Source organism: Heterocephalus glaber, unplaced genomic scaffold (assembly GCF_053883595.1).
Source record: "Heterocephalus glaber isolate CG9 unplaced genomic scaffold, H.glaber_assembly_v1.0 deba00001547, whole genome shotgun sequence".
Lineage (NCBI taxonomy): Eukaryota > Metazoa > Chordata > Mammalia > Rodentia > Bathyergidae > Heterocephalus > Heterocephalus glaber.
The window spans coordinates 12,536,206-12,563,604 of NW_028258340.1; the positions used below are offsets into that span (position 1 = coordinate 12,536,206).

The 27,399-nt window shown below is 33.3% G+C and overlaps 1 protein-coding gene across 17 annotated transcripts in view; it reads right to left on the reverse strand.

The window, feature by feature from the left end:
• Cfap47 (cilia and flagella associated protein 47) overlaps positions 1-27,399 on the reverse strand; it is a 512,210-nt gene that overhangs the window by 161,477 nt on the left and 323,334 nt on the right. For 14 of the 17 annotated variants that reach the window (XR_015442441.1, XM_087189881.1, XM_087189880.1 and 11 more), the window contains 4 exons: positions 19,288-19,395; positions 11,916-12,027; positions 8,478-8,582; positions 4,032-4,188 (listed from right to left, as the gene is read on the reverse strand). Coding sequence is in view for 14 of the 17 variants with exons in the window: in XM_087189881.1 (XP_087046007.1) it covers positions 4,032-4,188; positions 8,478-8,582; positions 11,916-12,027; positions 19,288-19,395 (482 nt within the window). In the remaining 3 variants the exon portion in view is untranslated. Of the gene's footprint in view, positions 1-4,031; positions 4,189-8,477; positions 8,583-11,915; positions 12,028-17,817; positions 17,988-19,287; positions 19,396-27,399 lie in introns of those variants that run through there. The other 3 variants (XM_087189877.1, XR_015442442.1, XR_015442443.1) reach the window with 3 other exon arrangements.

Below are 27,399 nucleotides of genomic sequence, written 5' to 3' on the forward strand. Positions count from 1 at the left end.
TATCATCCATTGAATTACACCTAACCCAAATGAGTTAAAGTTAGGTTCACATCCTCATGTAGCATTAGAGAAAATAACAAGGTTTAATGCATAAATTCAAGGCAATGTATACATATAGTAACTCCTTGTGAATGGGACCAAAGTTTTTCTTAGGAAATATTTATAAGTTTGTTGCAGTGCACAGAAAAGTGTGTGACCAAGTTCTTTAATTTCTGCTCCAAATAGAACAATGATTTTTAGCATGGAACTATTGTAAAGCAGATATGGCTAAATGCTCATCTAGGACATTAAAGTATTAGGAATATAGATATCTTTAGAAACATTTGTTTAGGTAGTATAATAGAATTACTTGAGGAAAAAAGGCAGCATTGGTACATGAATTATTAAATATATTTGCTAAAGAAACATTCTCAGAGACTTCTGGGAAAATTATAGGAATACACTGTGTACTTGTTGCTTGTGGTCACAGGACTTTTCCACTGTTAGTGGTTTAACTTTCTGAGCTTTGCTTCTCAACTCCAGTCTACTCCCCAAATCCATATTCACTGACAACAAATATTTATAGTGTTATCTTTTAAATGTTATAAAATATATTTTATAAATGTATAAGGTACAAGAAGACTTCTGAAACTCTCACTACTTCCATGATAAAACCTGGATTTCTCATTACAGAATTTTTTTTTCTGGTACCAAGGATCAAACTTGGGTCCTTGCACTTGTGAGGCAAGTGACAGAACTGAACTAAATCCCTGACCCTCTCATTACAGTATTTAAGTGTCTCAATATTTTAACATATCTCTCCTCTCCTCTTCCTCTCCCTCTCCTCCCTCCTCTCCTCCCCTCACCTCTCCTCTACTCTTTCTCCTCTCTTCTCTTCCCCTTCACCTTCCCTCTCCTCTTCTCCCCTTCCCCGTCTCAGTCTTTCTCAAATAGGAGTATGTTTATAAATTCACTATTTTTCTAAGAAAGTAGAATTTTAGAATTTCAAACTCACTATCAAACTTCTAGATAGCTGAATTCTCTACCATCTTTTATTTCCTACTAATATCTTGACTATTTCTATCTTACTACTTCTCCTAGAAATAATATCCTTTCATAGCCTAAGGATCTTTGACAATTTATTTCTACTGCATGTTGTCTTTGGCTACAGGAATATTAATATTTTATTTGTAGTCTACTCTGTCTTATTTGCTATATAAGTGACTAATTCACAGATTCTGCTCACAAAGAGCCCACAAATGTAACTATAATAAATGTGACAAATAGGCAGGGCTTGTGGAATATACTTGTAATCCCAGCCACTCTGGAGATAGAGGCAGGAGGATTGTGAGTTTAAGGCCAGCTTAAGTAATATAGACAGACTCTGTCTCAAAATAAAATTTTAAAAAGTCTGAAGATGTAGCTCAGTAGTAGAGCACTTGCCTAGCCTATGTGAGGCCCTGGGTTCAATGTCCAGTACTGAAAAAAAAGGGAGACAGGTACAAGCCAGAGAGAGAGATAGGCAGAGAGTGACAGAGAGAAGAGAGTTTAAAGTAAGAAATATCTGCAATGCTGTGAGATTCCTCACAGCAACCAACTTCTCAGTGAGATGTTATAAATCTTGATATCAACTTCCCTAAGGGAATTCTATGAATTCTGTAAAATATCCAGAAATATTTACATCATCTTCTTTAGAGAGATAGATAGTAAGATTGCACAATACTATAATGAAATTACTTTAAAACATTTAAAAATATTTAAATGAGACTATCAACTTAGTACCTTACCTAATGAGTATATTTATCAAATATGCTAAAAATTTTATTCTTTTCATCAGGCCTGTTTCCCTCTAGAAATTCATTATTTCAGGCCAAATTGAGATGGAATTGTAAAGGAATATGAACACAAGAAGATATGTAGATGATAGCTAGAAAAACACAGCATCCATGGAAGGGAAAAAGAAGGTGACATGACAGAACAGGAGACATTGTGGCTAAGAAAAGGGGAAGTGAATCCTTTTCACAAGAGTAGAAGACAAAGATAGCTAAAATATCAGAGGTCAGTGTTTTTCCTCATGCCCATTACTTGAAGTTGAAGGAAGGATTGGGTGAAACTGACAAAATTTCCCCAAAAGAAAGTAAGTTGATTTAAAAGACACTAGTCTGGCCTTGCAAGTGCAAGGTCCTGAGTTCAATCCCTGGTACAAAAAAAGAAAAAAAGACACTAGTCTGAATTGCGAAAGAGTGATCAATTTTCTATTGTTAAGATTACTATATGTTTGTGTTACATAGCAGCAGGAATTTTAGGCAGACTTTTAGAAAAATTAAGAACCCATAAATTATTTTATAACTTATTTTAAATATCACAATCTTGACAATCTTGGTTTTATAACATACTCAATTCTTAAGGGTTTTTTTTGCGGGTACTTACCTTGAAAAGCCCATTTGCTACCATTTATTTTCCTACATCAAGAATTCTAACCCTTAGAAGTGATACAAACCACACAAATACATTTTTTGGTGTTTATCTAAATGTACAGTCTCCAATCCCAGCCCAAAACAAGACATTTTATGTTTGAATTTTATCAGCATCATCTCCTTTTCCCTTTAGCAGTTATTTCAAATCACTGCTCCACTCTTTGAATTTCTTACTATATCTCCTTTCTTCAGCAAATGAAAATGTAAACCTGATTGCTCATACTTCTAAAGATCCTGTACTGCCTACCTATCTATCTATATTTACATTTGTCGTATGTTACCAGCACCTCATCAAAGAAACAAATATTCCTCCTGTTCACAGTTATTCCTTTTACCTTGGCTTTGATTCCAGTGTACACAGAGCCTAAGGTCCGCAGTGAAACCTTATCTCCTTTATACTTTTAACTCCTGCTTTACTCTGGCTTCTTCCTTCTGCTTATACATATTCTTACATTTCTGTGTTAAACTGCAGATTTCCTTGATCCTAAAGTCAACTTTTACTAAATACTGCATACTTCTCCTCATATTAATAAATAAATTTTACATGATATGACATTACTGTTTTAGTTTTAAAAATTATTTCAAGCCAAGTGTATAATGAGATGATCAGGAAAGACCAAAATTCCAACAGGTGAATGATATTCAGTGTCAACATTAATTTAAAAATAATAAATTTCCATTGATAATAAAATATAATTTTTCCCATTCAGATTGATGGGGATTGAGGAGAATGTTACTACCCAAGACTAATAAGACTCAGGAAAACAGATAATATCTATAATATACTCTTAATAGCAGTATGAATTGCAGTGGTATAGCCATTATGGAGAGCAAGTTGGTTACATATAGCATTTGATATATATAATCTACATATACATATATATATATATTCTATAACCCAAAAATTATACTGCTAGTAATTTTAGTAGTAGTAATAATAGTTGAAAAGGCAAATTGGTAATATCTACAAGTATACTTAAAATACATTTCAGAAAACTCATAATTAGTTCATTTTTTGTTTGGACTCACAATATTTAGGCGCCAAATATGAAGTGATTAAAAACTCCACACACTTTAATTTAAAAGCCTGCATCTTGAATATGACAAAAAAGAGACAAGAGTTGTGGGAACCAAAATTTAATCCCAATATGTTTACTAAGAAAAGAGAGGGAGAAAACAAAATTCTAACACTAGAATTTCTATAAACTTTTGAAGAATAAGCATTGCTATATTTAATACCAATAAGAATCTTACATGGGCCCAGGATTTACCTCAGTGGCACTGTGCCTGCCTTGCAAGCACAAGGTCCTGAGTTCGATCCCCAGTACCACAAAAAATTAAAAAATAAAAAAGAATCTTACGGATTGACTAACTTATATACAGTATTTGGGCTTACAGATAAAATTGGAAGAGACTAATTGAGGACATAACTACCTAATTCTCCACCATCATGAAGATATTTCATCTATCCCTCCATATTTTTCTCTTTTATAACAAGATGTTTTGATTCTATTTAAAGCCAAGTTTGATTAATATCTACAAAATAATATTAAAAATGTGAGAAAAACAACTCACTTGTTAGAATGATGTTGATAGACACATCTTCCTTGGTGGGATTTTTGAAAGGTATAATGATGGATGACTGATGACCAATGCATGTGGTCATTTCTGCTATTTCTATAGGCTGGGGAAATAGTCCTACTCCAAGGAGGTAGAATTTCCATTCTTCAAACTGTTTGAAGGTAAATATTTATAACATAATTATCCTAACTGCATACATTTCATTTGCAACATTAATAAGTGTAACATATAAAATTTTTGGCAGGTATGAAAAGTTCTGTTGTTGACATTTAATATGTATTTTTTACCTTTCTTTTCATTTCCAAATTCTTTTTGATTTTACTGAAAAATCATTATCAGTGTTATTACACTGAATAAGATGAGGGCAATAAAACCAACATGCAAATTGCCACATATTGCAATGCATATAAAGTTATTATAATAATGTAAAAGATAATCTTTAATGTAAAACTTTCCATTTTTGTTCAAAATTCTTTGAAACCAATTTGTCTAATAAGCTGAGTACTGAACACTACATGGAGTTTCCAAAATTTCAGGGTGAATTTCAAATGAAGACAAAGAAGGTGAAGCACAGACTAAAGTTCTATTAAAATGAAGTGTGCAAAACTGTATGCCATATATGTATCCTCATCATCAAATATAATACATTTTCTGTTATCATATGAAATAGAAAAATGGCTCAGAGTTATGTGAACAAGATTGCATGTGGTTATTGTTTTGACTCAGGTTCCACAAGCCTGCAAAACTCTGCCTGCAAATGTTCTATATGTATTTGTTTATAATAAAAATGACTTGAATGTACAGCAGGTTTATATTCAGTTCTAGATATCTTCTACTTCTGCACTACTTTGTTGATGTTATGGATGAATCGTTCTAGTTTTTAATCTTTTAACTTCACTACATAGATATTCCTAAGCTTAAATACCAATAACAGAAGGAAACTTGCTTAGGAATGCTTAAAATTAGGATAAGCAATCAGAGGAAATCCATAAAATGCTGTTTATTAGTAGGAGGGATTAAAGGAAAATTGTATCTGCATGTTGTTTTCAAATGCTATATTATTGTTAGAATGCAATAGCATAATATAAATTTGCTACACTTCTAATCAGTACATACTAACTTGATTTTACATAACTGACAAATGAAACCCCTTTACTTTAAACCTTTGAAATGACCCAAACTACAAAAAAGTAATGTTCCATATTTCTTCAATTGGATTGAAATACTGGAGTCTTTATGTTAAGCTGAACCCCGCCATTTTTTTTATTTTATGAGAAAATAAAACAAAATTTACATCAAAATAGGAGTAACCAAAGTTAACACACTGTGTATCATCTTCAAAGTAGTTACACAGAGTACAAGATACGGACTGACAAGAGGTCTACCCAGGAGAAACAAACAGATAATATCACAAACTTTCTTTTCACTGAACTAGATAATCCAGTAGTACTGTCATTTTGTGCTAGTTACAGTTGTCATAACATTGATTAAATTATCCACTTGGGTTCAGAGAGGAAAATTTAAAAATAACCCAGCAAACATGTACATTAAAAAGAGCATCACTTTTAGCTTATATTTATCTAAACCTTGTTCTAAATGACCAATAGTACAACTTTTAAAGATTCAAATCTGAGAATCCTAAAAGAGAAAGTAAATGGAGATCAAAGATTGTAAATCTGGCTTGCATACTGAGCTGGGCTCCACAGAATTAACGGAACGCAGACTCAAGAGATGCAGATTCCATAGATGCAGCCTGCAAAGGTCACAGACTCATGCTGAGTTATAAAACTGTTTTGATTTTTCATCTTTCATTTTTGCTATTCTAATATTGAGAGGAAATGATAATCAAGTATGAAGGAAACAAAGGCACCTATTAAATAATAAAACATCTAAGAAAAAATCTAAGAACATAATATTTGAGACTAAAAAGTTTCAATTGCCACATATGCTGCTTACAACTGTTTCTCTTCTGTTATGCAGTAATGTAATATCATTACGTCTGATATATAATGAATTCATAATATTCAATGTGATGTCTCAGTCAATTTAACTTCAAGATTCAAAATCGACACAACTTGAGTTCAAAGTCAGATTTTAGACACAGGGCTCATCACATGGATATAAGCCAGAAACAAAGTAGATTATTCACCACAGCTATTTCCCTCAGTCTAGCCAAGAGACACAATTGGAAATTAAGTTTATCCTATAAGCACTGTCATTAGTTGATTTTAGATTAATCAGCTACTCAGCTGTGCATGTCAGTTCAAGTAGATTTAAACATTTAAATGGAAAGAGGGGTATATAAATCTATGTGGGTTTCCTTCTAATGGTAAAATGTTAGCCCGAATTCTCAGACTTGGAAAAATAGACTCTAAAGCTTTATTTTAAAAATGTATTCTTTATATGTTTGCTCATACATAATATATACTGTTTTTTAAAAAGTTCACTCAATTAATACTTTATGATGAACAGGTTTTGCTTGCAAAAGACATCAACTGGATAAATTAAATAAAAAGGAAGATCTGAGTCATTTAGAGGTAAAAAGGGCAAGAAAAATCACAAAGGTGGGAAAGGTGTATTGAAAAGGTTGAAGAGGTCTTGATCCAGTAGTTAAACAGATGAATTATTGATTCAAGTCTAACTATAAATGAATCCTTAGAGATCTGCTACAGCTTGGGAGGAGATACTCAGAGTGACTGAGATAAGCTGATTCAAAAAAGATTTAAGGTGATTGCTTACTTCTTTGAGTTCTCATGTGTTTGATACAGAATTTAACTTTCAACTTCGTGGGGTGGTGAAACTATGGCACGCATGCTACAGCAGGCTGTTTGTATCACTGAAAGCTCTAAAAGGTTCATCATTACTGTAGAGTATTCTAAAGCAATTAGTATGCCAAACTGACAGTAATCCTGTTGATATGCAAGACTATCCTTATATAGATACAATTTCCATCAGAAATGTAAGCAACTAAAGTGGCCTCAATAATTAAAATTTGGAAGTTGTAAGCCTGCTCTGAAGCAGTTCTTTAAAAGATAGACCTTGTTAAAATTATTTACTTCAAAGAAAATAATACCCACTAAATTTTTCTCTCTGCATGAGAATTACTGTTAAATTTTTTAAACAGTTTTGAGAATCAAACATAAATTCATAATTTTGTTTCAGGTCATGTTATCATTTAAGAAATTTAACAGCCTCAAAACAGTTTTTTTTTTCTAAAAATAAACTACAATACATTTTTGAGAAGAGGATACTTGTCTTCCACAGACCCTGCACAGACATGTGGATCCCTGCATTATATTTATTTCCACTGACACTGAGAGGTAAGTAAGGCTTTTGTGACTTCTTCAATATCCTCTAGAATATGAAGTATATTTCCCTATTTATTTTCCTTCCCATTCACATTTGAGGGAGGAAAAATTATAATAAATTTAAAATATATATTTTTTAATTAGCAGTAATAGACTTATACTTACTTATGAGGATATAAGTTACAGTTACATTAGGTTTGAAAAACTGTAAGTAGCTGTGAAAGCCATGAAGATGACAGTAAAAATATGCATTTTATTTAGGAGCTCATAGTTTATTGCACAATCCTATGGTACCTACCAGGTAGCCTTGGCAATGTCAAAAGAAATTAACTATTTCCAAGCATAGACAGAAGACACATTTTTGTAAAATGTGCACTAAAATTTTTCCCTTTACCCTAATATATCCACACTCAAAGTGTGACCTGATGTTCTGTACACTAGGAGTTCGTATTATCTCTTTTGAGATTATGAAAGAAGCCAATTACTCCATTACCATATAATGAAGGTTTTATTATCTTATGTAATAGTGGCTACACTGGATTTAGTTCTCCGCTCAACCTTTTACTAGGCTCCTGATCTTAATTTCTCTGTGTCTTAGATTTCTGATCCATAAAAAGTACTGTTAACATTACTTGTTTTATTGGGCTGTGGTGTGAATGAGTTGAGACATTTCTTACAGAGAGAGAGAGAGAGAGAAAGCGCACATTTAGTAATGCTCAATGGTTTTTAAAAATTAATTAGACACTGTACAAATAAAATGAAATTGCAGAAGTAACAGTATTTGCAAGACTTCAATCTACATTTCATTCTTTTCATGTAAATTTAAATAATAAAACTGAAGTCTGAAAATTAACATATATAGAAATGATTTGATATTTACACTAAAATATTGATCTTTTAAATCTGCGCATATACTCTCCTTCATTTAAGAGATCCAAAGATATAAAATTACCTTATTTAGGTTCTTGTGAGTAGATAATGTATATTGTATTTTCAAATGTATATTTATGTAATGATTTACAATGAATTTCTTTTTCTTGAAAAGATGTGAAATGAATAAATTGGAATTACTTATGTATGTATTTTGAAATTTCATTAGCTTGACTTAGTCCTAGAATAGTCTTTATCATACCTGAGCACAGAAGAAGTTGATACAAGTTTCATGACCAGCTCTTCCAAGTGCAGAAGGATAAAAGTAAACTGTTACCTCTTTGGTGGAGTGAGGAAGTATAATCAGCTACGTAAATTTAGAAAGAAGCAAAAGAGAAACAAAAGTCAACATTTTTCTTTCAGATGGCATCTCTGTTGCTAGGTATATGCAAAGTTGATGTTTGTGTGATAAATGTGTGGTCTTACATACATTATTTTTTCTCAGTAAACCTTCTCTTGGAATACTGATAAAAGAGCCCAGAAGTGGTTCTTATGGCATGTTCTTCCCTCAAACAATGTGAACTTAATCACAGCATAAAAGGAAGTCAGGATTAAAAAGTGGATTATATCCTCTTAAATCAGGGTTAAAAGATGGATTATATCCTTTTAAATCCACAGAAATGTGGATTTTATTTAAGCCCATGTCTTATTTACCATTCCATGGTACATGTCAAGCTCCTAGGAACTTAACTTGTAGCCCTGGCAATGTCAAAAACAACGAACTGTTTAAAGTATAGATGGAAGACATGATTTTTTAATGTGCACTAAAGTTTTCCTCTTTAGTGGAAAACTTTCTCTACACACTCAAGGTATGACCTGCTGTTATGTACATTAAGAGTTTGAATTAGTTCTTTACACATAGTGCAAGAAACCAATGACTCTATCACAATATAATGAAGACTTGGGTGTCTTATGAAATCAAAATAACAAATGGAAACTACAGCAAGCAGTATGCATCATTCCCAGTGTATATTACAATGGAAATAATACAGTATCTAATATCGACACTTACAGAACAATATAATAAGTGGCACATGTCTGAAAAGTAAGTCAATTGTTTTATACTAATATATTTGCAAAAATAAACTTTGAAAAAGCAAAATTGCTAGTAGCATCATTCAATCCTTGTAAAATACAGCATTTGATGCTCAATCAAATGCAATTATGACCACGAACTGCAAGTGAAAATTTACTTTAATAGTTACAACAAAGTCACTTTCCTAATTAAATATGTATAGTTTATTGCAGCAAATAATTTTATCTTAGACTGGCCTTCTCTTTAATCCATCCAATATTTTGGGTTTATCAGTTAATAAATAAATGCTTTAGATGTGTAAATTAGTTTCATCATTAGGCTTAGCAAAAAATGAATTTTACATATCCTTTTAACTTAGCATATATGAAAAATTGTTTATTCTCTCTACAGCTATAGATAGGTAAGTATGTAGCTATATCTCTGTGTATATATACATCTGTTTCTATAGAAAGACAAAGTGAGAAAGTGAGGGAAGGAGGGAGAAAGAAGGAAACAAGATACTACATTAACTTGGAGTTTAATTCAGTTAATTAAAATGATTTAGTTTAATGCTTTGGCCTCTGTATTCTCAAATTCCACTTCTATAAACATATGGTATAGGCATGTGGGAAAAATTGAGCAAGTGTATACAATCAAGCAGCATTTCAATTCAAAATTTTATTTATACCTAAATCTCACTGAAATTCATGAAGAATATATGTCCTAGAAAGATAAACATCATTTTTAAGAATTTAATTTGCAGTAACTTTACTTGTTTGCGTAATGGGGTATAATGAATATGTTAAATGGAGAACTACTTTGAAACTTTAAAACATTTTATTGCAAGCCTCATTATATAACTAATTCTAATGTAGGATTTACACTGAATCATAGTTCATGAAGGAAAGATATTCTTGTGACAGTTGAGTGGACCAGAATTCACATGAATATGAGACAAAAAGAGAATAACACGATCTTAAAAGATACAATTTGGGGCCGGGGGTTTGGCTCAGTGGTTCTGCCGCCTGCCTTGCAAGTGCAGGGTCCTGAGTTCAATCCCCAGTACCAAAAAAAAAAAAAAGAGAGAGAGATACAGTTTGGAGCCAGGCATGGTAGTGCACACTTATATGGATAAAAGAGAATCCATCTTGTTATTTAAATTGCAGGAGCTATATTGCATTTATTTTCCTTTAGACCATACATTAGACTCTTCTCTAAAAGCAGAAATATAAAAAATATGAAAACACAACTTACTCATGTTATATATAAACTATATCCTGAATCCCATGTTCCATATAATTTAGGAAAATATGGTGTTGAATAAAAATCATGTATGTACATTTTAATAATTTTTAAACTACTTGTTTTTGAGGTGTATACACCAATTTTAGGGATAAAATAATTAATTATTTCTAATTTGCCACATTATTACCATTAAGAAGTAATTTCAGAGCTGAGCATGGGGGCACGCGCCTATAATTCCAGCACTAAGGAGGCTGAGTCAGAAGGATCACCAAAAGCTAGAGGCCAGCCTAGGCTACAGTGTTAGTTCAAGGCCAGCCTGAACTAACTGCATAGTGAGACTCTGTCTCAAAACAAACAAAAATGAAAATTAAGTAATTTCATATCATGATGTTATATTCTGCAATCAGTTATTGCCAAGAAATAGGTGTCAAGAGACAAAGAAATACAAGTGTAAATTTGTCAAAGTCTATTAACACCAAACAGTAAAGCCTTAATTTAAATATCATATCTGCTAGCAGACCTCTATGATTCATTGTAAGGTCGTGTGATGAAAATAAACTGTGGGAAATAACTTTTCCATGACTTTTTTTTTTTTTTTTTTTTTTACATAAAAGGCCTTGCTTTGTAGCCCTGGCTGGCCTTGAACTTGTGGGCTCAGGTGATCCCCCTGCTTCAGCTTCCAGAGTGGTGAACCACAGGCATGTGGTACCTTGCCCAGCCTGGAAATATCATTTTGATGTTTATCTGAACGTATGTTGTTTCCCATTCATCACAAATAATTGAGTCCTATATTTTGGAAACAGAAAGATATGTTAAACTATAGTTACCTTGTTTTGTAACTTGAAGGAAGAAAAAATCTAATTTAGGTTCATCCTTTGCTTTGACTCTAGTCTTTCCCAGGGCACAAATATGAGAAACTGAGGTAGAGGCAAGAATGGAGGTGATGGGGCAGAGCTGTTAGCACTGCCTAGAAATGTATATAGGCAGCAGGGAATGTAGAAGGGGTAGAGATGACCTGATCTCTTGGGACACTGGAAATATGTAATGACTCCTGAGTTAAAGTCATATTACTGGGCAACTATTGTAAGAAAGTGATTACTAAAATCATGAAAAATAAAAATACAACCAGTTTATTTAAAATTTAGGATAATGAGCATCATTTTAGCATACATACTCTCAAAGGTTACAAATTAGCATAATATTGTTTTCATGATAGTTTGAAACTCATGGAGAAATTATATAATAGAAAAGTATATTTTTTAAATTTTCAATATTTAAATCCTTACTAATAATTCAAATAATACTCTGCATATGTTCTAAAGTAATAATTAGAAAATGCTGTAGTACCAGTAGGTTTCATCACTTTCTAAATGTACTTACTGGTAATGTTCTGTTAATTTCCAGGACAAAATTTCCAGGATTACTGTTTGTTACTTGCAATTCCAAAGTTTCATGTGTAGGATTATATAAGGGAATGGTCTGAATGACATGCCTGGGGGGAAAAACAAAGAGTAAAATTGCTGGTATTTACAAAGTTGTTCAGTGATAATTCCATATGCTTGACCAATACAGGTTGAATTATAGCCTCTCAAAAGATAAATTGACATACAATAATTGTACATCCTTATGAGGTATAGTGTTGTATTTTGACTGTGTAACAAACATCATTCAAAATAAAAAAGATTTTACTCAAAACAGATTAAAAAATAAAATGGTGTACATCTTCTATACATGCCAACTAGTCATAATGACCAATAAAGTTCTGTAACATTAAAAATGTTGAAATTCTAACTCCCAGTACCTTCATCATCTCAGAATGTGATATTATCTGTTATTGAGTTAAGTTAAACTGAAATCATTTTGGAGTAGGGTGGACTTTTTAATCCAGTAGACATTCAAGTGACAATGGATGTAGACATTGGAGTGATATATGTACAAGTCCAGAAAAGCCCAAAGTTAATGGCAATCACAAAAAGATAAAAGAAACAAGAAATATTCTCTCTTACAGGCTTCAGCTCTGACACTTTGATTTTGAAATTCTAGCCACCACAATTCCAAGACAATGCATTTATACTTTCTTAAGCAACTCAGTTTATAGTGCTTGTTAAGGTAGCCCTAGGAATCTAGTGTGATGAATTTTATGAATCTCAAAATAAGAACAGTTATGTAGTGAATAAAGATAAATCAATTTATACAAATTCATCCCTGGTTCTGTATTATAGAGACCAAATGTTATTCCATATTGAATATTTGAATATACTACAGTTTGAGGAGCAATGTTTATTCAGTACTGTGTAACTTCTAACCCAGCCAAAAAATCTAACATAGTCTAAGAGCAATAATAACAATATATACACAAAATTTCCATCCATAATATTAACAAAATCCAAATTGATAATAAGCAAATGCTAAAAAATACGACTGCTACTTATGCTAAAAGCAAAGAATAATAAAGAGGGCTCATAATTTTCAATCAATCATAATTTCTCATAGGTTTTGATCATTCTGTACTATTGAAGGATGGAATCATAATAGAGTAATTTTAGATATTTACAGATTCCCTTATCTATTGCTCTAGTATTTCTGGCTTATAATGCAAGATAATTAGGATTAAAATATTTAGAAGTCAAATTTTTAATACAAATAAGAGACTCATTAGGAAATATATATTATTAATTTTCATATTAGGGTCCTAGGACAGAGAAGAATAGCAATACTTGTAGAGTAGAATTCAATTCATTAATTCAAACTGTTTGAAATAAACAATTTTCTTATTACACAATATATATGCATATAGTGATCCATGAGGAGAATATTATATATTAGTTTCATAATTCTCAGTTACAAATTGAAAACTTTGTAAACAGTGAATTTATTTCTCCAGATACATATGAAAAATAATTTCATGAAAATAATCACATTTTCATTAATTATAGTAAGTAAAGTAAATTAAAATTCATGACAGATTTACCATCTTTTTTTGGTTAGTATCTACTTCATATATTATTATCATTATTACTTTGGTTTTCTGAGGTAGAATCTCACTATGTATTTCAGGCTAGTTTTGAACGCACAGAGTAGCCCATATGACTTCAAATTCATAGTAATTCTCCTGCCTCAATCTCTCAAGTGCTAGGATTACAGGTATGTGCCAACGCAGTTGTATATTATAAAGGAAACAAGTTTTCTCATAAAGCATATCATAGTAAACTATAAACAAAATGTTCTCAAACTAGTTATCTGTGCTACTACAAGAAAATAAACAAGTTGTTCAAATATCATTGAGAGGCAAATTTGTTGCACATATATGATGCAATGCTATGGATTTTAACTCATTTTAGTGATTTATATTTCAGCTCAGAGCCCCATAATTTTAACATTTTCTCATGACTAGATTAGTTTCAAGAACAGCTGGTGATTAATTGAAATTGAAGTGTTTATGTTTGGCACCCTTACATTTGTTTAAACAATCAAGTTGCAAGTACATGCCTTGTGTTTGGTTATGAATAAATAATGTAAAAAATACACTAAATGAAGATGATCCTTTCTGCTATTTCTATTTTATTTTGCTTCACAAGTTGCTCATATACTAGAGATAAAAATTTTAATGATAGTAAATAAAGCTCTTAATTTCCTAAATTCAATTTATCATCTCTTTAAAACTATATGTACATTGCCGAAATTTATTTCAAAAATAACCAGCATTTAAACCTCAGTCTGAAGCAGGTTATTACTTCACGTGGTGTGGCACTAGCTCAATTTATATTTGTTTTCAACAAATACATTTTGCTGATTTGTGCAATTTGGCATATTGCTTTTAAAATAATCTCTGTGTCTCATTCTCTTTATTGATTATGCAACAAAACTCAATTCCCATAAAAGACAAAATCAAAAGTTTCCATGTAGCAACAAAACAAAATTGAGAAAATTAAGAACATTTCTTTAGTGCTTTAAAATCTAATTTTGAGAGGTTCTTGGATATTTAACCCTAAGGAATCAAATACAGGATTTTTAAGCAACCTTCTTCTGAGCAAGACATATTAAATGTTCTTATTAATATTCTGACTTACATCACCTTTCACTATCAGGTATTTGATATAAGATCTTATAAATAAGTTGAAACATATGTAAGAATTAGAAAAATCTGCAACTGTCAAGTATACTTTGCAGAAAACTTTTAATGTTCTCCCAAAGAGGATCTACATTCAGTTAAAATGAGTCTCATACTTGTTCTTATCAATTAAAGTGAAAACTAAGATCTGCATCCATTAGTCTCATTTTATTAAAATACAAAATCTTTTTAATGTGTGGAGAAACCTATGGTTTTGAATCAGGACTGGCAAAAGCTCATTACATAGTAAGTTTACTTACTCCCTGAGGACAGCAAAGATAAAAATGGCCCACTGTCAGATCTAATAGTGGTGGCTAGACTAGGGTTGAATAACAAGACGAAAAAAAAAAAAACAACAACAAAAGAATGTGAAGAGTCTCGCACACCAAGCTAAAACACTTTCATTTTATTTTGAAGGCAGTAAAAGAAGCTGGAGCACTTATTCATTTGTGCATTTATTTGTTATTTTAAGTAGAAGTATGACATTCTCAAATACACACACAGTACATACAAGTTGGAAAATGAACTGTAGTGAGAATAGAAGCGAGGCACAGACACTAATTATAATCATTGTGGTATAACAATCCAGTTGAAGGCATGAGGACCTGAGCAATAGAAATATAGAGACAAGAGCTTCCAGAGATATGGACTGGGAAAAAGAATGCAAATTGGTTGATGTCTGTGTTTGGAAGAAGGGACAAGAAAAAGGATGGTCTATATATGGGCCTATAGAGCATGTAAATGGCCCAGTAATGGACTGTCAGATTAATTCCTTAAGTAGCAAAGCAGTGCGATAACATACTAAAATGGAAGCCAAACAAAAAAGGTCATATTTGTATGATCTTATTTTATGTAATATCTAAATAGATATAGCCAGAAAGCAAATTAGTATTTCTAGGGTCTGAGGCAGGGGGTGGGATGGGGTAGTTGTAACAAATGCTTAATAGATAGTTTCCTTTTGGAGTGATAAAAAGGTTTTAGAAGTTGATAGAAGTGATGGTTGCAAAAACAGTGCAAAGGTAGTAAATGCCTCTGAATTGTCTACTTTAAAACAGTTAATTTTATGTTATTTGTATTTTTGCTCACAATACAAAAACATAAGGAGAATAAATATGGCAACTAACATCACAGTTTATCACACTTGATATGAGTAGGTAATGATCATGATGCTCCCATTTCAAGTGTGTGTGTGTGTGTGTGTGTGTGTGTGTGTGTGTGTTTATGATTTCTAGGTTGAAAAACAAAATAGATTTCTTAGTGTGAGACAGTCAAAAGAATTTTAAAGTCATGGCTTGGATGGCTGTTTACAAGGTGAGGACACTAAATGAGATAAATACACAGCAGGGAGCTTTGCTGAGAGATAATAAGCCTGTAGTACATTTAATTAAATATCTACCATGCAGATAGAAGGATGAGTCCAAGTTCAAGAAGGTTACAGCTGAGCTACAGAGGCTCAATTCCAAATAAAATGTATTTGGTACAAATTGTACACTAAAAATACCCATAATTATAACTTGACTTATATTTTCTTTATAAATAAAACAATTGATTTCCAAAATAAAATTAAAATTGATGTTCTGCAAATGCAAGCTGTAATTATGAAATGATGCACACTCTATTTCAAAATATTCACTAATGAACACATGAAAAACAGTGTTAGCTTTGTAGAGATTAAAATCAATTTCATTGCAGAGGATTAATATAACTTGATGACATTTGAAATGGGATTGATGCAGAAAGCAAGAAAGACTGATTGCCAGTGAATCACATAAAAAAATATGAAGAGGTGCTTGGTTCACTGTTAATCCAATAAAAAGGTTTTTAAATTTAATCTAATAGTTTCTTATGTGCTAGTTTTCCAATATATTAGCAATGAGGACTGTAGATCATAGAAGCATGTATTGAGGATTGTTGATACATACATAATTTAGGAACAAATTTAAAATTCTTAAGAGTTTAATAATTTATTACTTTCCCTGTGAGTTCCATATTTCTTCCAATTTTAGTATATGTGCTGCTGAAGCGAGCACAGTTCCATATTTCTTCACAGTCATGACAAATTGTTTCATCAAAACTGCCTCAAGGTTGTTAATATAGAATAGAATGAGAAAATTTAAAATATGAACAATGAAAAACAAAAAAGTTAATTTTAATGTGAACCAAGATGTAGCATGTTTAAAACTAATTACAGAATAAAGCATACATGGACACTCTGTCCTACTGTTATCAACTTCTTCCAACTCTTATGCTCCTTCAAAACAAAAAAAAATTATAAGCAGATCATACAGAATCCAAGTGATGAGAAAATAATCACAAACCACTGGAAAAAATGCATTTATTATAAAATTTATGAAGCAAAATATTCCTCTAGTATGCAAAAGATCCTGGGGAGCTGACATGATTTAATTTCATTCTACCAGGGATTTATTAAATGACTCCTACCTATCTTTCTAAATTTCATTAATAATAATCTCTAAGGTCAACTGTGGAGCATAATTAAGGATGTCTCTGTCTTAGAAATGCAAGTACATAATTCTATTGTTTAATCATTACTGTTTCTACTCACTACAAAGCAAGGAAGAACTAAATATGTATCTCCAAACTGATTGTCTCTACTGCATTCCAGGCTTTTTACTCAACTTTCTACTTATTCTTATGTCTGATAGTTACCTTAAATATCAGGGCTAGCATTCTAGATATCTAACCTTAAACTAGGTCTTTGTGTAGTTCTCTCTATCCCAGTTATTGTAAACTTTTTGCTCTAGCTTTTCAGGTCAATAAACTTAGTGTTATCCAGGCATTTCTGTTTCTCTTATATATCACATGGTATTAGATAGCAAAGTACACTTTCACCATAATATTGCCAATACTCTGGCCCAAGCTGCTATGACCAGGGTCTTGAGTTAATGAATGTATTGATCTCCTACCTCATGTTATTCTCACACTCCGATATTAATGCTAGCTAGATAGTGGATCTGGGTAGGATAGGTATAAAAAATAAATTGTTCAGGAAATGACATAGTGGATGGTAATGATCTTGAGAGAAACAAACAATTGGCAACAAAAAAGATTGTTCAGATAAATTTGCTAAAACTAAGCATTTATTTTCTTTTAAAAGACCTCTCTAACAAATTTTAAAATGTAACCTACAGTACAAGAAAATGTACTTACAACATATATAATTCACAGTGATTTACATTATGGCTTGATATTTTGATGTTTCCCCAAAGCCTCATGCTTTTCCAGAGGTACTTAAATCTAGATCCTGTGATTGACTCATGGTGGGGTTAGGCCTGAGGGCACTAGGATTAAGGGCCTGAGTGCTATCCACCCTAAGTAGTCTGAAAAAGATAAAAGAGGCAGAAAGAGAAGGTGAAGCTCTCTCTCTTGTTGCTTTTGCTGTCTTCCACCACCATGAACTGAAGCCCTCTTGTTGCCCTTGCTACTGTGTGCGCGCCATGTTGTTTCTCCTCTGTGATGCCTGTCTGTCATCCCTGCCTTGGAGCCAGGCGATTATGAACTGAAACCTCTGCAAACTGTAAGCCAAATAAACCCCTTCCCCTCCAACTCTGAGTGTCAGGTATTTTGTCTCAGCAATGAGAGAAAAATAACTAACACAATTTATATCCAAAATATAGAAAAATCTTTAAGTTAAAAAGGAAAATACAGACAAATCAGAAAAAATGGTGAAAAGATATAATCACTTCAAAAGACTATGTCAAAATGGTCTTCAAAAATTATATAACTGTACCCAACTGCAATATCTATGAGGAAATGTAAGTTACAAATACAATGAGATAGCACTTAGCAAAAATCAAAATAGTTAAAATTATTCTCACAATACTTATATTCTTGAGGATATGAAGCAACAATTCAGACATGGCTATTGGGAATGTAAATAGGTACAGTCAGTTTATAATACTTTGTTCTTATCTACTAAATTTAAATAAATCCATGCCACAAGCAACATATAGTGCATCCTCCTGTTTATGTCTGACAAAAATGAGATCACATGTGCTACAGATATATAAAATGTTATAAACAACACATTTCATAATATACTAAATCCAGAAACAACCTACAAGTCCATCAATAACAAGAACAATTTTTACAAGAATGAAAATAAATGAAGTATGGCACATAAAAGAATAGGAGGGCTGTGGTTATACTTCACTGATAGAGTTTATTCCTAGAATTTATGAGGTCATAGGTTCAACACAAGGTACCAAAAATTAAAAATCAAAAGAAAACCATGAATGGTTTGATAAGGCCCATTTGTGATGTGAGAATTTATCATTTGTCAAGTTGTCCAACTTTCACTGTTAAGATTCTGTTTATATCTGCTTTCCTCTCTTTTACCTTATAAAAAATTATTTTTCTGTTTCATTTTGTGAGATGGAACATTGCAGATTTCTGGAATGGAAGCATTTGCCTATTACAATTAATCCTTTTTCCTCCCTTTCAACAATCCTTTTAAATACAATTCTTCACTTACTAAGCCCTGATTTGCTTGCCTTGTCAAGATTTCCACTAGAAATATATCTATTTCTTGTTTTAAATCATTAAATACATTATACCAATATTGTTATATCTTAGACTTTTTTCTTAAATAAAGTAATTTTTTTATTAAACAGAACTTACTTTCCAAGGTCACAGTATATTTCCGGTATTTCCTTTCTTTTTGGAAGTTCAGTGGTTAATTTCAGTAAACACCAGAACTCTTCACCCATTTCAGGCTGAAAAATAATGCTGGTGAAGAGAAATATGCAAAATCTTGTTAGTGGTTTTAATTTGTATAATAAACTTTGAAGAAAAAAATCTCAAATTGGTAGAAATAGTTGCTTTGAAATACAGTATTTGACAACTACACTGTGACATATTCTATATTTATGGTGGATGTCATTTTAAATTTTTCACTTTTTGAAGATAAAATCACTTCATTATTCAACAAAACATGGATGTCATTAATATCTGTTTAATAAATGTGTGTTAAAATAAGAGAAAATGTTTAAACATGAATAATTTAAATGAATGTCTTAAGAAGTAACAGAAAATAGTGCTGATTTTTAACCTTCATTAGACTAAATTTAGTTCGTTGGGATGAATGCATGTGCGTTTTCATGTAAAGGCTAGTAAATGTCATATGGCTCTAGAGATCTTTCTGTGTAATCAGCATGTGCTCAGTTCTGAGAGCACAGAGACCATGGTAATTTCAATGGATAACTGGGCTAGCATCTCAGCTCTGCTATCTTCTTTTAATTTAAAAATTAATAAAAATATACCACAACTCAAAATAGCTAAACCTCAGAAAGGGCCTATATGTCCACCCACAGAAGCTTGGATAAAGAAAATGTGATATTTATACCAAATGAAGTAGTACTTTCTCATAAAGAACCTAAATTTGGGTCATTTGTAGGAAATTGCTTGCACCTTGAGTACATAATGTTAAGTGAAATAAATCAGACACACAAATTTAAATACTGCATGGTTTTTCTTACATGAGAAACCCAAAGTATAAATAATTCAGTGATCAAAAATAAAAGACTGGGCCGGGGATTTAGCTCAGTGGTTTCGCCGCCTGCTGCGCAAGCACAAGGACCCAAGTTCAATCCCCAATGCCAAAAAAATTTTAAAAATATAAATAAATAAAAGACAGAGGGCCGGAGATTTAGCTCAGTGGTTCTGCCACCTGACTCTCAAGCACAAGGTCCCAAGTTTGATCCCCAGAACTAAAAAGAAAAAAAACAAGAAGATAGAACTTTGGCAAATGGAAAGAGTACCGAAAGATGAGCTGGGGAGAGAAGAGGATGAGGAGACAAAAAGAAATAATCTGTGTTATATACATAGACAAACTCCATAAAATGAATGTAATAATTATGTATTGCAAACATGTACTAATAAAAATGAAAATAAAAATTAGAAAAGGTCCAAAGGGGAATGGGAAGTGGGAGTAGTAGGGGAAAGGAAAGAAGGGAAGGAAATAAATAAGAAAAAAGAAAATAAACAGAAACAAACACAAATAGGGAGGGGTGGAGGGGTTTAAGAGAGAGCAGGGGAATGGGGGAAAAATAAGAACCAAGATATATCATGTAAAGGTGCAAATTCCCGATGATGAATAATATCATATTGTATACCTAAAATGTACCAATAAACAATGAATTTTTTAAAAGAAAGAAAAATTTTAAAAAATTATTACAGTAAATGAATTATTGGCCTTAATCCCCGTCAGAATGCTCTCTGTTGGTTTTAATACATTTATCCTATGTTTTTGCCACTTTCTTAAGCAGTTCTGGATTTCTTCTTTCATGAGAGTCTTTAGTTGAGCTGTCATGATGGCCTCATCCCAAATCAATTAAAAATGTTTACTTTTATGGTTATTTTGACTTTGGGGAGGATCCAGAAGTCATACAGTGCCAAATCTGGTGAATAAGGTGGTTTAGGATGCACCTTAAAAGTATTGGCATGCCTGCCTTTCCCTTGGATGGCACCCAGCAGTAGTATTTACCATCTATTTGATTGCTCCTTGCAAAGACACTCACATAATTTGGATATTAACATTGAAACAAATAAATTTGTTTTAATAAATTTTTGAGTTAACCATTACCATATGAGCCATGTTTTTATGTGTATATGTATATGAACATATACTGCAAAGAAAGATTTTCAAAAACATCATGCTATAAGCACACTGCATCATTAATATTTGTCCCAATATTTGCACATGTGTAAATTTGTATGCATATGTATATTTTCAGTATGGCACAACATTTGTAATTTAGTTTTCTCCATTTCTTCTAAATGAATGATTTATATTTACTTCAGAAAAATATATACGAAATAATTTTTATCAAGGAAATAAGAGTCTATTTCCTAGTCCTCTTGGAATCATTTTCACTTTTTTCAGTTATTGCACTCAGAAATATTTATTTAATGAAAAGTGAAGTGAAACAGGAAGTCAAAAGAGAAATTTAGGAATTAATTTCATATGCTAACAAATAATAATTTCTAAAATTAATTTTACTGATATTTTTTAGGTATACAATATAATGACATTCATCATTAGAAATTTGCACCTTTACATAATCTCTCTTGGTTCTCATTTTTTTCCCATTCCCCTGCTCTCCCTTCAATCCCTCCATCCCTCCCTATTTACAAAGACTTTGTTTCCATGTTTCCATTTTCTCATATTAATTCCATTCCCTTCTTTCCTTTCCCCTTCCCCTCCCACTTCCCATTCCCTTTTGTGCCTTTTCTTCCTATTTCACATTATCTATTATACCTTTTAGTCCTTATTTACACTTTCAGATTCTCACAGTAGAGAAACTATTGGTATTTACACTTGTCCTATTTATTTCACTTAAGAGTATGGCTTCAATATGCATCCATTTAGCTATAAATGTCTCTAGTTTCTTGTTCTTTATGGCTCAGTAATACTCCATTTCATTAAAAAAAACATATTTTCTTCAGCCAGTCTCCAGTTGGTGGGCAATTGGGTTGTTTTCAAGTTTTAGCTATCACGAATTCTGCTGCTATGAACATGGGTGCACATTTATTACTTTGGTATGATTCTTTTAATTCTTTGGGGAAGATACCCAGCAGGGGAATAGCTGGGTCAAATGGGACTTCCAGTCCTAGTCCTTTGAAATATCTCCATACTGATTTCCACAGTGGTTGCTGGGCCGGGGATTTAGCTCAGTGGTTCTGCCGCCTGCCTCACAAGCACAAGGTCCTGAGTTCGATCCCTGGTACCAAAAAAAAAACCCCAAAACACAGTGGTTGCTCCAGTCTACACTCCCACCAGCAGAGGAGCAGCGTTCTTCTTTCCGCACAGCCCCGCCAGCATTTGTTATTTGTTGATTTCATGATAGAAACCATTCTATCTGGGGTGATGTGGAAACTCAGCATTATTTTCATTTGCATCTCTTGAATAACCAGTGATGTTGAACATTTTTTCATATGCTTATTTGCTATTTCTACTTCCTTGTCAGAGAAATGTTTGTTCACTTCAGATCCCCATTTTTGGATTGGGTCTTTAAATTTGGAAGGTCTGATTTTTTTAAGTTCTTTGTAGATTTGAGATTGTAGACTTTTGTCTGAGGAAAAGCAGGTGAAAATTACTGCCCACATTGTGGGTTGTCTCTTCACACTGTTGGTGGTTTCTCTTGCCATCCAGAAGCTTTTCAATAAGAAGAAATCCCATTTGTTGATTGTATGTGTTAGATCACGGACAACTGAGGTTTTGTTCATAAAATCTTTTCCTACACCAATGTCTTCAAGAGCTCTACCTAATTACTCTTCTAGCCAGTTCACCATTTCTGTTTTAATATTTAGATATTTAATCCATTTAGATTTTAGTTTAGTGCAAGGTGAGAGACATAGATCTAGTTTTAATCTTTGGCAAGTTGAAATCCAATTTTTTCAGCACCATTTATTTAAAAAGTTATCTTTCCTCCAGTAAGGGTGTTTGGCTCCTTTGTCAAAGATGAGGTGGCTGAGTGTGTGTGGAGTTGTTTCTGCAACTTGCAATCTGTTCCACTGATCCTCAGGTCTGTTTCTTTGTCAGTACCACGCTGTTTTTATCACAGTAGCTTTGTAGTGTACTTTCAAACTGGGGCTTGTGATACCCCCTGCAATGTCTCTGTTGCCTAGAATTGCTTTTGCTACTGTAGCTCGCTTCTTGTTCCAAATAAATTTTTGGATTGTTTTGTCAAGGTCTGTGAAGTATGCTGCTGGGATTTCAATTGGGATTGCATTGAATCTATATAGCAGTTTTGAAAGTATGGCCATTTTAACTATGTTGATTCTTCCTACCCAGGAGCAAGGGATGTCTTTCCAATTTCTGATATCATTTTCAATCTCTCTTTTCAGAGTGTTATAGTTTTCAGAGAAGAGGTCTTTGATTTCTTTTGTTAGGTTGATTCCTAGGTATTTCAGTTTTTGGATGCTACTGTGAAGGAATTGTTTGCCCTTTCTGTCTCAGTGAGTCTATTGTTCATGTAGAAGAAAGCTATTGATTTTTGTGTGTTGCCCTTGTATCCAGCTACTATACTGAATTTGGTTATTAAGTCTAGAAGACTTTTGGTGGAGTTCTTGGGGTCTTCTATATAGATATCATGTTATCTGCAAATAATGACAATTTGACTTCTTCATTTCCTATCTTTATTCCTTTTATTTCTTTCTCTTGTCTAATTGCCGTGGCTAATGTTTCCAAGACTATATTGAGCTGGAGTGGTGACAGTGGACATCCTTGTCTTGTTCCTGATTTTAGTGTTTAGGATTTCAGTTTTTCAACATTTACTATGATTTTTGCTGTTGGTTTTATATAGATGGCTTTTATCAGATTGAGGTAGAGACCATCTATTCCAATTTTTTTTTCTTTTGTCTTTTTTGGTACCAGGGATCAAACTCGGGACGTTGCGCTTGCAAGGCAGGTGGCAGAACCACTGATAAATCCCCAGCCCCTAATTCCAATTTTTATAGGATTTTTATCATAAATGAGTGTTGGATTTTGCAAAATACTTTTTCTGCATCTATTGAGATGATCATATGGTTTTTGTCCTTGGCTCTATTGATATTGTGTATTACATTGATTGAGTTGCATATGTTGAACCATCCTTGCATCCATGGGATGAATCCCACTTGGTCAGGGTGTATGATCTTCTTGATGAACTTCTGCATTCTATTTGTCAGTATTGTATGAAGGATTTTTGCATCTATGTTTATTAATGAGATTGGTCTTTAGTTCTCTTTTTCGGTTGGGTCATTCTCTGCTTTGGGGATCAAGGTGATGCTTGCTTCCAGGAATGAATTCAGGAGTATTGCTTCCCTTTCAGGTTCATTGAAGAGTTTAAAAAGTGGTGGCAGTAGTTCCTCTCTAAACGTCTTGTAGAATTCAGCATTGAAGCCATAAGGATCCGGGCTTTTCTAAGTTGGTAAGTTTTTAATTATGTTTTCAATTTCATTGATTGATATTGGGTTTTTGAGAATTTTTAGGTCTTTTTCAACTTTGGTAATTCAAACGTATCTAGGAATCTGTCCATTTCTTCTGTGTTTTCCATCTTATTGGCACATAGTTTCTCAAAGTACGTATTGATGATCCTCTGGATTTCTGCTGGGTCCCTTATAATTTCATCCTTTTCATTCCTACGTGCATGGATTTGGGCCTTTTCTTTCCTTTTTTTGATAAGGTTGGCTAAGGGTTTGTCAATTTTGTTTATTCGTTCAAAGAACCAACTCTTGGCTTCATTGATTTTTTGTATCATTCTCTTAGTCTCCATGCATTGATTTCTGCCCTGATCTTTATAATTTCTTCTCTTGTATGAGCTTTGGGTTTGTCCTGGTCTTCTTTCTCTAGAAGCTTGAGGTTCAGCATCAGGTTGTTTAATTTGGCTCGCTCTGTTTTCCTAATATGAGTATTCACTGCTATGAATTTCCCTCATAAGACTGCTTTCATTGTGTCCCATATATTCTAGCATGTTGTACTATCACTGTCATTTAATTGTAAGACCTGTCTGATTTCTTCAATTTCCTCTGTGCCCCATTGGTTATTCAGAAGTGTGCTGTTCAGTTTCCACATATTTATGAAATTCTTGTGGTTTCTTTTGCTATTGATCTCCAATTTCATTACACTATTGTCTGATAATATACAGGGGATAACTTCAATTACTTTCACTTACTTAAACATGTTCTATGAGTGAGTATGTGGTCTATTTTGGAGAATGACCCACGTGCAGCTGAAAAGAAAGTGTATTCTGATTTTGTGGTGTGGAATACTCTGTAAACATCTGTTAAGTTCATTTGTTCAAGAGTTTGATTGAGTTCTAGTATTTCATTCCTTATTTTTTGTCTAGTTTATCTATGTAATTGTGACAGTGGGGTATTGAGGTCCCCCACTACAATTGTATTAGTGCCTATTTGATTTTTCGTGTCCATTAGTATTTATTTTATGTAGTTGTGCACACTAGTGTTTGGTGCATACATGTTTATGACTGTCATCTCTTCCTGTTGAATTATTGCCTTTACAAGGATGTAGTGTCCTTCTTTGTCTCTCTTAATCAGTGTTGGTTTGAAATCCACTCGATCTGCAAAGAGGATTGCTAGTCCTGCTTTTTTTCAGGTTCCTGTTGCATGGAGTATTGTTTTCCATCCTTTAATTTTCAGTCTATGAGTTTCTTTTTAAATTATGTTGCTTGCATGCAGCATATTATTGGATCTTGCTTCAATAACCGTTTTGCCAGTGTATTTCTTTTGATTGGTGAACTGAAACCATTAATATTGATGCTTTTAACTGATATGTATTGACTTATCTTGTCATGAATTTTTCTTTTCATTGGATTCTCCCCCTTTGCATTTAATTTCTTGTCCCGCCCAACGTATTCATTCTGCTGGTCTTCCTGGGGTTGTGATTCTCATCCTTTCCTAGGATATTGTCTAAAATTTTTTGGAGTGCTGGTTTGGTATTCATGAAGTTCCTAAGGTGCTCTTTGTCATAAAAGTATCTTGTTTCTCCATCAATTTTGAAAGATAATTTTGCAGGGTATATCAATCTGTTTTGGAGGCTGTTTTCCTTTAGGTCTTGAAATATGTCACACCAAGCTCTTGTTGTCTTGAGGGTTTGTGTTGAGAAGTCTGCTGTCATTCTGATGGGCTTTCCTTTGTATGTGAACTGTTTCTTTTCTCTAACTGCTTGTAGAATTTGGTTCTTCTGTTGGATTTCTGGAATCTTAACAGTTATATGGCCATATGTAGATTATTTTGATCAATGCTAGTTGGAGTCATGTATGATTCACTTATCTGTACGTCAAGTTCTTTTCCCCTGCTTGGGAAGTTTTCTGCCATCACTTGTGTGAATAGTTGTTTTATGTCATCTGCCCTCTCTCCTGTTTCTTTATTGACTCCAATCAGTCTTATGTTATTCCTCTGTGCATGGTCTAGTGGCTGCTGGTCACTAATTGCAATCTTATCTTCTATATCTGAAATTCTGTCCTCACATTGGCTCATTCTGCACCTGCATAAACTTTCAATGGAGTTTTTAATCTCCTGGAAATCTGTTTGCATCTGATTTATGGATTCCGTTTGTTTCCTATGTTGGGATTCCATCATCTTCCTCAGGTCCTCTATTTTTTACCTTCATCCTCTGTAGATTTATTAATCATGTCTTTCAGTATGGGCACAATCTGTGGCATTATCTGAGAAATTATTTCTAATTTCATTTTTTCCAGATCCTTTTATTGTCGCTTCAGAGAGTCCAGGTTGTTGAGTATCAGATTGTTCCATCTTGTTTCCTTTTGGGGTTGTTTTAGGTGATCTTGGATTCTGATTTTGAGATTTGTTTACATGTCTTGTCATTTTAACGGGGTCGGGGGGTGGATATTTGCCTCTGGCACCCTTGTGGCTCACCTCCTCGTTGCTGGGGTTGTGGTAGGGTGGCCCAGATAATTCACCTCCTCTGTGCTGGGGGCAGTTCTGGTCCTCGGAACTGGGGGTGGTGGTACAGGAGCCCAGAGATTTCACCTCCTCTGCATTGGAGGTAACTGTGCTCCTAGGCACTGGGGGTGGTGGTACGGCTGCCCAGATAGTTCACCTTCTCTGGGCTGGGGGCAGCTCTGCTCCTGGTTGCTGGAGCCAGCAGTACAGTCACCCAGAAGGTTCACCTCTTCTGCATTGGGGGCAGCTCTGTTCCTCAGCATTGAGGGCAATGGTGCAGTGGCCCAGACAGTTCACCCACTCTGCGCTGGGGCCAGCTCTGCTCCT